Source organism: Fomitiporia mediterranea (genome assembly GCF_000271605.1).
Source record: "Fomitiporia mediterranea MF3/22 unplaced genomic scaffold FOMMEscaffold_7, whole genome shotgun sequence".
Taxonomy (NCBI): Eukaryota; Fungi; Basidiomycota; class Agaricomycetes; order Hymenochaetales; family Hymenochaetaceae; genus Fomitiporia; species Fomitiporia mediterranea.
Window position 1 is genome coordinate 336892 of NW_006760392.1, and position 11981 is coordinate 348872.

At 49.1% G+C, this 11981-nt stretch overlaps 4 protein-coding genes across 4 annotated transcripts; 2 read left to right on the top strand and 2 right to left on the bottom strand.

Annotated features, from left to right (window-relative positions):
- Positions 1-8: 8 nt before the first annotated feature.
- FOMMEDRAFT_108887 (alpha/beta-hydrolase) lies at positions 9-1346 on the bottom strand (the record flags this gene model as incomplete). Its single annotated transcript, XM_007267235.1, has 2 exons — positions 9-400; positions 464-1346. 2 exons carry the CDS (start codon positions 1344-1346, stop codon positions 72-74), a joined length of 1212 nt encoding a protein of 403 aa, XP_007267297.1. The 3' UTR covers positions 9-71.
- A 1172-nt stretch (positions 1347-2518) lies between these two features.
- Positions 2519-3306, top strand: FOMMEDRAFT_20663 (Cerato-platanin). The gene is made up of 2 exons (XM_007267236.1): positions 2519-3136; positions 3190-3306. The coding sequence occupies exon 1, from the start codon at positions 2698-2700 to the stop codon at positions 3112-3114; it is 417 nt and encodes a 138-aa protein (XP_007267298.1). The 5' UTR covers positions 2519-2697; the 3' UTR covers positions 3115-3136; positions 3190-3306.
- A 213-nt stretch (positions 3307-3519) lies between these two features.
- FOMMEDRAFT_141118 (NADH-quinone oxidoreductase) lies at positions 3520-6437 on the top strand. Its single transcript, XM_007267237.1, has 10 exons — positions 3520-3681; positions 3736-3819; positions 3874-3922; positions 3975-3992; positions 4045-4068; positions 4123-4170; positions 4227-4289; positions 4337-5872; positions 5925-6164; positions 6281-6437. The coding sequence occupies exons 1-10, from the start codon at positions 3612-3614 to the stop codon at positions 6369-6371; spliced, it is 2223 nt and encodes a 740-aa protein (XP_007267299.1). The 5' UTR covers positions 3520-3611; the 3' UTR covers positions 6372-6437.
- A 549-nt stretch (positions 6438-6986) lies between these two features.
- FOMMEDRAFT_87475 (P-loop containing nucleoside triphosphate hydrolase protein) lies at positions 6987-11676 on the bottom strand (the record flags this gene model as incomplete). The annotated part of the gene is made up of 5 exons (XM_007267238.1): positions 6987-7831; positions 7892-8177; positions 8233-9776; positions 9837-11068; positions 11117-11676. 5 exons carry the CDS (start codon positions 11674-11676, stop codon positions 6987-6989), a joined length of 4467 nt encoding a protein of 1488 aa, XP_007267300.1.
- Between the last annotated feature and the right edge of the window lie 305 nt (positions 11677-11981).

An 11981-nucleotide genomic window follows, 5' to 3' on the forward strand; every position in this document is an offset into this window, starting at 1 on the left:
ATCCAATTTATAACTTGATTCGGACGTCATCTCCTTGATCCTTTTCTTCTCTGTCAATATCCCATCTTTTTCTAATGTCTATTCAATTTCCTTTTCTCCTGCTCAACTTCTTTCATATACCGCTCCTTCCAGGATTCATCAAGGTCCTTCTTCCTAGCTTTTGCGATCCATGCCATGCGACGCACCGTCTTCTCGAGATCTCGCCCGTTATAGTAGTTATGGCCTCCGAGAGGAAACTGGGGCGATAAATCTGTGTGGCTATCCTTGTCGTGGGCGACATTGAACTTTGAGCATTCATACTCTGATGCAGGCGTATGATAAAGGCACCCTCGGTAAAGGTACAGCACTGAGATCAAAGCATGTCGGTAGCCAAGTCCTAATGATGGAAGTGCTGTGACACCTATAAAGCAAAGATATTCAGACTCTATATGTACTGCAGTAAATTCGGAGTGTACTAGCTTACCATCATTATACGCCTTCACAGAGTACTCGCACAGCTGATCTTCTCCGTGTTTTTCTCTAAATCTGGCCGTTGAATCACGATACAGCTCTGCAAACGCAGCATTTCCCACTCTCGGTGCTCCGAAAATTACGAGGGAAACTCTCCAGCCTTCGCGAAGGAGCTTTTTTCCTGCCAAATATTTGGAGTAGAAATCCTCATTCAGGAGATCCATGATAAACAATAGAGCGAGTGCGCCCCCAAGACTGTGCCCAGTTACAACAATCTCTTCAATAGGCAACTCCTTTTCTGAACACAATTGCAGGCAGTTTTGTAGATTCTCAAGCGTCGTGCGTCTGATACCACGATATAACCTCCAGAAACCAGCATGGACTTTGACCATTCCAAATCGGGACTTTCGACAAGGCGAGTATTTGGACCTCAGCGCATTGATATCATGTAAAGCCTGTGAAATGTTGCAAGTCCCAGAAAATGCTACAACTAGCTGTTTTTCCTTTTCGCGCAATGCAATTAATCCCTGTACGTCTGAATATCGTCCACGGAGAACGTGCATGAGTTTCGCACTGCGAAGCGCATCGTGTAATTCGAAAGGGAAATCCGGCTTCGATAGCTCCTCGAGATATCGCCAAACGAGGTTCGCATCGTACGCACCATATGCGACCTCCGCAAACTGGCCAATCTTCGAGATTTCGTTCTGCAGCGTGTTCGACACGAGATCTTTTGAAGAGAGTGTGACTTCGGACCGTTTCCCGAAGTGTTTCGCTACCCAGCGAAAATTAGGAACTTTCTCGAGTTTGTACGTTATTATGTCTGCTTCTTGGAGCTCATGGTCATGCTGGCGTTTTCTTCTGATCCACGGTAGAGAGCGACTCGTCAGCTGCAGCATGGAGGTTTGCGCACAAACTCATGCTTCCGAACGTGTAAGTGCGATGGCCGATGATCTTTGTTGCGACTTCATATGACACACACAAGCGGTTTATTTTAGATCAAAACCTTACCCAAGGTATACTCGACATTCAGCCTTCCCAAGTTTCGACTCAATTGACTTTTCCCGCTTGTTGACGAGATCTCTCTAAGTAGGCAGATGGTTACACGAGTCAATAGGAATTTTTCCGTGTGGTGCGTAGAACTTACTGCAAATATTTACAGTTTAAATGGTAAAGGCTGCACGAGCAATTTACAGTAACTACGGGAACTTAATTGATCGCCGCGGAACGAGAGTGAAGCTTACGAAGTTCCGTTGCGGATGACGTTCTCGCTCATATGCACTATTTGGGATGAGGACAAAGATGCGCGAAATCTTGGCTCTGACTCAAATAGGGAGGCACGGGTGCAGCGTAGATCATGAAGCTAGGAAGTTGTCATTTGACAACCTACTGTCACTTCCTATTTCTACCCAGTTAAAGTAAAATGCTCATCATTTCTAAAGCATCCTCACTATGGAGAATCGGATTAATTCCGTGACGTCAGGGATTTCTTGTCAACGCAAGGCCGCTGCTCGTCTTGACTCCGGAGTCTGCATGGACGAACGTTCACCGAAGTTAGCAGAACTTCTGTACCTCTTGTTGCGTACAGATCCGAGAACCATACGTCTTGGTGTTTCATGGTCTTGCTTTGCCCGTACAGTCCCGGATTTGAATACTCATGACGAAGTCGTTCGACTGGAGTCCCCAAAGATATATTTGTTCTCGTTCCTTCCTAAGCATTTTCGGTCTGTGACCCTGTGCATGGGAACCCGAGAGCTATTCCGCACTTCCTAGCCGGAGCGTCTTCACAGATCGAATGAATCTACACGGTCTCTATTTCGGCATAGGAGGCCCAGACTGGCGTTCCTATTTATGACGGCTTGTGCGCCTTTCGACAGAGACTTCTCGTTGATGAGAAGTGCAATATTGCACTCACCTGATACACAGACATCATGCACTCTGTTTCTAGGGTTGAAATACCTTGCGATTATCCCACCGGACGTAGAGCCCGACGTTCCTTGCTTCTGTGCATATACATCCGTCTACAACGGACTGAGCAAGGAATTGATGGTTTGTGTCCGTTTCGTCCACATTCACCTCATGACCTTTGAACCACCAGTATTGTACGCACGTCGGCCATGCACACCCCGTCCTTTCAAAGACCAAAATATTCACCGTTGGCGCATAAAAGCAACCCAGTTGTAGTCGCAAAGCATCAGCTTCACTAAACTCGACTCTAGTAGTATCTCGCTTCAGCAAGAACTTGAAGTCATGCACGTCGCATCGTTTCTCTTGACACTCCTGTTCGCCAGTGCCGCCTTCGCCGTGCGTGCTAGCTATGACAACACCTACGACAACCCTTCGGGCAGTACGCTCACAGTCTCATGCTCCACTGGACCTAATGGTCTCGCGGGCCGCTTCCCAACTTTCGGCGATCTGCCAACATTCCCAAACATCGGTGGTGCGGACGCCATTGCAGGCTTCGGTTCGGCTCAGTGCGGTAGCTGCTGGAGCCTAACATTCCCAACGACGGGTAACACAATCAACGTCATTGCTATTGATCATGCTGGCGATGGCTTCAACCTTAGCCAGGAGGCGCTCGATGCACTCACGAACGGAAATGCGGTTTTCGATGGCGCCGTGCAAGTCAACGCCGTGCAAGTCGATAGGTCTGTATGTGGCCTGTAAACGGGACAACATCTCTTCATTGGTTAGTATTGTCAACTGCTTTAGCGTAATTCTAAAGATTGAAATGCATGACAGCAACTTTCCCTGTTCGTTTTAATGCTCGAAGGACGGAAATAGTTCGGATAAACCAACTTAGTAGTATTGCCACCTTGTACGATTTGGCTGTATAAAATATGATGAATTTGGACACGCGAATTATATCTGGATGATTAAAGCCTGACAGAAATGATCCAGCTGTTGTGTATGTATGTAAGGACTTGAGCAGCGCAAACAACGGCAAATATGAAAGAGAGATGACAAAGGTCGTCTGACAAATCATTCCTTTTATAGTCGCTGAGTCTGAAATCGCGTGGGCCAATTGAATTGTGCGTGTTCCGTAAACTACTCGTAAACTTGCTGGTCAACGTCAACGACGAGCACGCACCTCTAGCCGTCTGTTCTCATTTTTCTGGCGTCGACCCACATCAGACGGCGCTCCTGAGGCGCGTATTTTCGCCATGCTTGTCCGGTCGATACCGTCGTCGACCGCCCGGATCGCTAAAGCTATTTCTTCTTCGTGCCGCAATGGTGAGCAGCACAATTATTCGGTTTAAAATATCTATCCAATTTCTGTGCTTGAAGGTACAAGGTCGTTTGCGTCGACATCGTCCGTGCAGGCGGACATCACTTTGACGGTTGATGGGAAGGAGGTCACGGTTCCACAGGGTGCGTCGGTCTTGACTTGATGAACTGAAATTGTCATCTAATATTCGTACCCAGGGTCTGCCTTAATCCAGGCCTGTGAAGCTGCTGGTGCTAACATTCCGCGGTATGTCTGCTTTACTTCGACGCTGTTTCAATGGCTTATTCCGTCCGTATAGATTTTGTTATCATGATCGGTACGTGGAAGCAAAGAAGGGGAACAGGATACTGTGCTGACCGTTTCTGCAGTCTAGCAATCGCGGGGAATTGCAGGTGGGTGATTGTCGCGCTCAATTTTTTTCTATCTTGTCACTAACTTATCACTAGAATGTGCTTAGTAGAAGTGGAAAGGTCGCCCAAACCTGTCGCGTCGTGGTGAGTCGGGATGATACCTGTACCTGCTTCGATTTAAAGTTCTCGTCTCGCTACAGTGCCATGCCTGCCATGCCAGGTGCGAAGGTCAAAACCAACTCTCCTCTTGTACACGCCGCTCGGTATGTCCACTACTCTATTTCAAATAATTTATACCGACGTCCTCCAGTGAGGGTGTCATGGAATTCCTCCTCGCCAACCATCCACTTGACTGTCCTATATGCGACCAGGGTGGTGAATGCGATTTACAAGACCAGTCCATGCGGTATGGCTCTGACCGTACCCGTTTCCATGAGAAAACTGGGAAACGTGCTGTAGAGGATAAGGACTTAGGACCCCTCGTCAAGACTGTCATGACGCGTTGTATCCAATGTACGCGTTGTGTACGTTTTGCGAACGAAGTTGCAGGAGTCGAAGAATTAGGTACGACTGGCCGCGGAAATGACATGCAAATAGGAATGTATGTGGAGAAGACTATGGATTCTGAGCTGTCTGGAAATGTTGTCGACCTCTGCCCTGTTGGTGCTCTTACAAGCAAACCATATGCATTCCATGCTCGACCTTGGGAGCTGAAGAACACGGAGTCTGTTGACGTGATGGATGCGGTAGGGTCAAATATTCGAGTCGACTCGCGTGGGGTGCAGGTGATGCGTATTCTACCTCGAACGAATGACGATGTGAATGAAGAGTGGATTAGCGACAAGACTCGCTACGCGTACGACGGCCTTAAGTTCCAGCGTCTGACTACGCCTTTGATCAAGCAGGGTGACCGGTTTGTTGCAGCTTCATGGGAAGAGGCGCTGTCAGCCATCGCCAATGGTTTAGCGTCAAGTGGGGCGAAGGGGGACGAAGTCAAGGCCATTGCAGGGTACCATGTGGATACTGAATCTCTTGTTGCTATGAAGGACCTCGTTAACCGCCTAGGCTCGGACAACTTGACACTCGATCAACCAAATGGTGACAAGCTTCCGGTACATGGTGTAGACATACGCTCAAACTACCTCTTCAACTCGACTATCCCTGGTGTTGAGGAGGCCGATGCTATCCTTCTCATCGGTACGAACCCGCGTCATGAGGCTGCTGTATTGAACTCGCGGATACGCAAGAGTTGGTTACATACAGGTCTGGAGGTAGGCTTCATTGGCGAGCGAGCAGACACCACGTACGGCTACGACTATGTCGGAGCGGATGCAAAGGCACTCGCAAACTTCGTTGCTGGCAAGGGCACCTTCGTCGACAAGTTTAAGGCGGCGAAGAAACCCCTCATTATTGTTGGTAGCGCGGTTTCGGAACATCCAGATGGTGCAGCCGTCTTCAATGCGCTGGCGAAATACGCAGAGGCCAACAGAGAGAAGCTCATTACTCCTGAGTGGAACGGATTGAGCATCTTACAACGTGTTGCATCGCGACCAGCAGCGTACGAAGTCGGCTTCGTTCCCTCGAAGAAAGCCACGGAAACGACTCCTAAATTTATTTATTTGTTAAATGCGGATGAGGTTAATCCTACGTCGATCCCTAAAGACGCGTTTGTCGTTTATCAGGGACACCATGGTGACCTTGGTGCTCAGCTGGCCGATGTTGTCTTACCCGGAGCTGCATATACCGAGAAGTCTACTGTATGGGTCAACACGGAGGGTCGCCCGCAACTTGGTCGTGCTGCCGTGCCACCGCCTGGTGCATCCCGTGAAGATTGGAAAATCATTCGGTATGTCATTGTACTCGTCTTTTTCTATTATTGTCCTGATTTGTGTTTTTAGCGCTATTTCTGAGGTGGTTGGACATCCGCTTCCGTACGACGACGTTCTCATGCTACGGGACCGCATGTGGGAGATCTCCCCAGCCCTTGTACGGTACGATGTGACAGAACGCACGTCTGCCGACTTCGCCTCTCTCGGACTAAAAACCTTAGCCGCCATCAACAAATCCGCCAAAGTTTCCAATGTCCCATTCAAGAAGCCCATCCAGAACTTCTACCAGACTGATGTTATTTCGCGAGCGTACGTACCCTCTCTTCACCTCTTTTATGTACTTCACACTGATTCACGCGTTTATATCTGCTCTTCTCATGTTTTGTCTCTAATTACCTGTGTGGGGCAATTGATGGTTTATACAGGTCGGTGACGATGGCCCAATGCACACGCGCCTTTGTCAAAAAGGAGGATTACGGGAACCCTGGTGCTGGCGCCGAAGCAGCATTTGCATAGCACACATCTTTATCAGATGTTTAATGTACAGTGTCTTAGAAATTGAATTCAATGGCTCTTCTCAGCCGGACTTTGCTTTGCTTTCTGTATTTCTCTTGCGTGCTGTCTGTTGGTGCGACTCGAATAGAACATCTCTTCGTACGTACGTAAGACAATTGGAGATTGGTAACAGGTTCATATGACAATAATGTCTGTGCATTCCAAGAGTCAAAACCAGTCTTCACGGGTAAATTGCGTTTCCCATAACTTTGTCTAATTGAATAGATGTTATCATTGATAAACAATAGGAAAGAGTCATCCAGTCTTATGCAAATCGTGACACTATGATAAATGTAACCGTGAGGATAATGAGGGGTAAATGTACAAAATGACGGGTCATGAGAGATGAAAAGGAACAATCGTCAAAAGTCAATGAATAAATTGGAACGAGAAATAAAAATTTGATCCTATCCAGGGAAGCCGAACGGTCGAAAATGGTAACGAAAGTCGAAGGTGTTTTGATAAAAAAAATGCTTGTTATTAGAGAAGAATCACCGGGATTGAGAAACAGGACATTGGAAGAGCCCAAATCGTAGTCCAAATGGGAAAAGCAGGAACCAAATAAGTAGTAGGCGACTATTCGCCCATCCACTCTCCACCTCTCGCAAGCTGCGCAAACATTCCATTCGACGCAATCAACTCGTCATATGTCCCCTCTTCGGCGACCGAGCCTGCATCAATAACGACAATCCGATCACAGAGCCGCATCACAGGTAGTTTATGTGTTACCACAAGCGTAGTCCTCCCGACTTTCACAGAACGAATTGTCTCCATGACCGCAGCCTGGCTCTCCGGATCCAGAGCGCTTGTGCATTCATCTAGGATGAGTACACGTGCAGGACGAGCGAGTGCCCGTGCGATAGCTAGTCGCTGGGCTTGGCCTCCAGAGATCAGTGAGGCGTTCTCTCCTACATGTGTTTCATACCCTTGTGGCAGAGACATAATGAAGTCGTGCACGCGTGCCGCTTGCGCAGCGTAACAGACATCAGCAGGTGAGAGCCCTGCGTTCCCATATGCAATGTTCTCCGCGATGGACGCATCGAAAAGATTGGGGCTTTGGCTAACAACGGCGATATGCGCACGGAGGTGTTTGACATCCATCGCATGTAAACTGTTTCCGCCTATTGTAATCGATCCTGAGTTCGGTTCGTATAATCGTTGCAAGAGAGCTGCTATTGTGGATTTGCCTGAGCCCGATGCGCCAACGACTGCAATGCATTCGTTTTGCTTGAACCGAAGAGACGTGCTCTGGAGGACGGGAACATCAGACCGTTCAGGATAGGAGAAGTCTACATCATTGAACTTGATGTCGCCTTGTATAGGAGGCATCGCACTTCCGCGGGATTCTTCGGTGTCGGTGCTAAGAAATAAGATCTTGTTGAGGTCTCGCGTAGCCTGCGTCGCTCGCGCAATCTTTTGGGCTAGAAATGCATAATCGTCAAAATCCGGAAGTTCGGAAATGCTCCTCAGTGAGTACTTACTGAAACCCATGAGCTGTGCACCAATGGTGACCGTAAAGACGACTAGGTTGAGGACTTCAACCATCTGCAGATACGAATACGTCCCATTCGCGACGAGAACTGCACCGATAAAGAATAGAAGAGCCTCCGCGAAGTAAATCAAACCGTTTGCGACGCCAAACGAGCAGCCTTCAACGAAAGCGCCACGTATACCAGTCCTGTAAGCACGCATGATGGATTCCTCAAATTGGTTCTGGAAGACATTTTCAAAGGACATGCATCGGATGGCACGGATATTTGAGATGCACTATGGCGAAGGCAAAGTTAGAATAAAGACGATAAAATAGAATTCAAGTACCAACCTCATAATAGGCCCTCGCAATTTCCTCCCGGGCAGTCTTGTTTCTCCTCTCCGCACGAGCAACCAGGTTTGCTTGTACAGACATCGCCACAGCAAACACTGGTGCAATAGCAAAGCCAGCAAGCGTGAGCTGCCATCCTTGTACCAACGCCCAAACGAGACCGACACCCAGCATAGCAGATACAGCCAAGCACTGCGCCAGAACTACCGAAATTAGGTTCCTCGCATCGTCACCGTCCTTCATGAGCCTCTGCACGATTTGTGGTGCGTTGTTGTCCGAACGGTCGAAGAAGGACTTGTCTTGCGCAAGTAGACGGGCATAACATGCTTTTCGAATACGTGTGATCCAGGTCATTGCACCGCTTTCCATGACAAAGAATTTGAGCCCAATGAGGAGGCCATCACAGGCGGCTACAGCGAGGACAATACCACCAAGCACATTGATGGTTCGCACGTTCTCCGCACCAATTGAGACTTGGAAGAGTAGCCTCGAAAGGAGGAAAGAGAATATGGGGGTTAAAGCTCCGCTCAACACACAGATGACCAGTCCAATGAGGATGACAGGCTTGTTCGGTACGGTGGGGTAGACATCTCGGATAAGCGCAAAGAAAGAGGTTGACTCTCGCGGAGCATCATCTCGCGACGTAGGCGCATCAACAACAACGTTATCGAGCTTGACTTCCGTCCACTGAATCCTCTTCACAGCAGCGCGTCGTTGACGCTGTCGAAGCGCCTCAGCGGCCATACGCTCTAGAGCCGTCTTCTCCAGTTCCTGTTCTATTTCATCCTCGTCGTCAAATTCTTCCTCCTCGTGCCTATGTGATTCAAAAATATCGTGGACTGAACGCTGGAAATTCGCTCCAGGTGACGACGGCGTGAACTGCAAGGAAAAGTGTCGACGTATATTCCCACTCGCCGGTTCCGTTTTCTTCAATGGGGCAGAGCTTTGCCGCTTCGTAAGTTTCACCACAGAAGTAGGACCAAGGCTCTGGTGTTTGTGCAGTGTAGTTGTTGCTTTGTACGAGGGTGGTGCAACAGTAGGCTGCTTCTCTCGAACAGTACGCTGGCGCGAAAGATCCGATACAACATCAAGCATCCACGCGCTAATGCCCACACTCTGGTGCGCTTTCCTTTGCGGAGGTAAGCCGAGCATTGTCAGCCTCCTATTATCCGATTCGTCTTCTTCCTGTTTCTCCGCATCTGATCGTTCGAGTATACGCTCTACGTCCTCAGGAATTGCTGCACCCGTCGGATCCGCATCAGCAATCTGACTTTCCCGCTTTGGTACGAAACCGCCCTGCGCTCCCTGCGAACGCATCATTGCACGGAATGCCCCGTCTGACCCGTCCGGTAAGGGTTCTTCGAGGTCGGAGCGATAACCTTGCTCAACAACACCTCCATCTTTGAGCACGTATACGAAGTCTCCGGGAGTGATTTGCGATAGGTCGTGTGTGATCACAATAGTCGTTTTATTCTTTCGACATTCTTTAATTGCTTCAAAGACGAGTACGCGTGACGTCGCGTCCAGCGCAGATGTCGCTTCGTCTGGGGCATAAGCACAAAGTAATTAGTCTCTGATAATTTGTTTCAAATCATAAAGCTTACCGAGAACAAGTACTGTCGGGTCCCTAAGCATCGCGCGCGCAATCGCCAAGCGCTGCTTTTGTCCACCAGACAGATTCGCTCCACCATTTCCTAGCCTCGTATCATATCCATCTGGGAGGTCTCTTACAAATTCATGCATAAGAGCTGCCGTGCACACCGCAACTACTTCATCCCTAGTCACGTCTTTTGGTTGACGTCGTAACCCTGCAACGCCCATCGCGACATTATCATGTACGGACCCGTCGAAGAGTATACAGCTCTGGCTGACGACAGCAACATGTGACCGGAGCCATTGCTCGTCAATATAAGACACGTCTTGATCGTCCAAGGCAATTACACCAAAAGCTGGCGTATATAGACGCGCCAGAAGCTGTGCAATAGTCGATTTTCCTGATCCAGATCCACCAACGACAAACGTCGTCTCGCTCGCTGGGAAATACAGAGAGACGTCTCGTAACACCGGAACCGAGGAACGCGAAGGGTATGCGAACGTCACCTCATGCAATGAGAATTCACCCATACATCGAGCGGGTTGGATCTTGCGAAGCGTTTGTATAGAGGTTGTTCGACATTTAGGCATGAGCGACGAAGGTGAGCTGGCCGACGCCATGGAGTTGCGCGGCATATCTTGCTCTGGTTGTTGAGGTGGTGGATCGATAAGCGATACGAGCGCAACCATAGCAAATTTTCCCCTTGCAAGCGTGACAAACTGCGGGATGCACATCTGCAAGTTACTTGCTGCAATAAGGCAGGCCCAAAACACGGCCATGACGTCGCCTGCTGAGGCCGATCCATTTCGGACAAGGTGTGCGCCGAACCAAAAGCCTTGAACAAACATTGCCATAGATGCGAACTGGCTAAAGGCGCTTGTCATCCCGAAGACTGCGTTTATTCGCACAGTGACTGAGCCTATCGCGACCAGTACGGGAGAGAGCGAGGCCTGTTCTGCGGACTGCGCGTTAAACGCCTTGACAGTGGAGATTGCTGCAACAGCGCGTTCAATGAAGGTCGCTGCGACTGCAGTTTGTTCGCGCTCTACGCCGATGAGCGGTCCAGAGAAACGCTGAGACACGATTTGAATGATCATAAGCGCCGGTACAGCAGATAAAATAACAAGGGTGAGTGCCCAGGAACGGATAAATGCGAGGATAAGGCAAGTGACACATGTAGTCAGATATTGTAAGAGCAGCCCCGACGTAAGGGAGCTCGCCATTCGTACATCGTCTGTATCCCTAAATTTCTGTTAGACTACTCTCCGCAATATTTTGCAATTTGCTTACCGATTAAACTTGGCCATCAAGCCACCAGCTCCAATAGTCCCATTTACTCCCGAAGCCGCCGAGGGATCTTCCGCACCCATCTTCATGTCAAACCATTCCATATCTCGGGAACTAACAGCAGCATAAACCTGGGAGCGAATGCGCATAACGTTCCGTTCTCCGGCTGAGATCCAGAGTGCGGAGGTGATACTGCCGAGGGCAATAGCACCAACAGCAAGAGCAGCAAGTTCTATGGCGGCAAATCCAACACCTTTAAGGAGGGTATGTCGTTCTGCGTCGGATGCATTGGAAAGCGGAAAGTTTGCAAATGCGTCGAAGACCGAACCCACTACAACCGTCATAAAAGGTGCAACACCACCCGCGACAAGAGATGAGAGTACTGCAGGTAAGACGATAACTAAGAGATCTTGGCGAGATATTCTGGAGAACAGCAAGCGGATAGATGGAGTTGGTGGAGTGTATGCTCTTTGAGTTGGTAGTTGCGGCGTTTGTTCCAGCCTCGCCCTAGACAACTTCGAGTCGACATACGACTTATAAGTTGACGAGCGTTCGGAGCTCATTGAGCGCTTAGTATGTACAGAGGGGGATTGAGTTACTTCATAAACTTGACCATTAGAGACGTTAGGATTGGCATTGCAGTCGACTGTGAGCGTAGGGCGGCGCATCGTTGCTGCTTGAGGTCGTCGTACGCCGACAACGTCGACAGTATAGTACAGAGAGGTGTGAAGGAAAGGGGAGAAGAATGGGCTTCATTGTGCATGTCCATTGGTTTTGCTAAGGGCGGCGCAGAGTGACAATAGGCAGATGAACAATAGCATAGCCTACCACACCGGCTCTCACACAGAACTCTTGCCGTTGCTGACTA

Excerpts from the sequence above, each read along its gene's own strand:
- FOMMEDRAFT_20663 (XM_007267236.1), top strand. The coding sequence starts at position 2,698 with ATGCACGTCGCATCGTTTCTCTTGACACTCCTGTTCGCCAGTGCCGCC.
- FOMMEDRAFT_141118 (XM_007267237.1), top strand. The coding sequence starts at position 3,612 with ATGCTTGTCCGGTCGATACCGTCGTCGACCGCCCGGATCGCTAAAGCT. Across the intron at positions 3,682-3,735 it reads TTCTTCTTCGTGCCGCAATG|GTACAAGGTCGTTTGCGTCG; the intron begins GTGAGCAGCACA and ends CTGTGCTTGAAG. Across the intron at positions 4,069-4,122 it reads GCAATCGCGGGGAATTGCAG|AATGTGCTTAGTAGAAGTGG; the intron begins GTGGGTGATTGT and ends ACTTATCACTAG.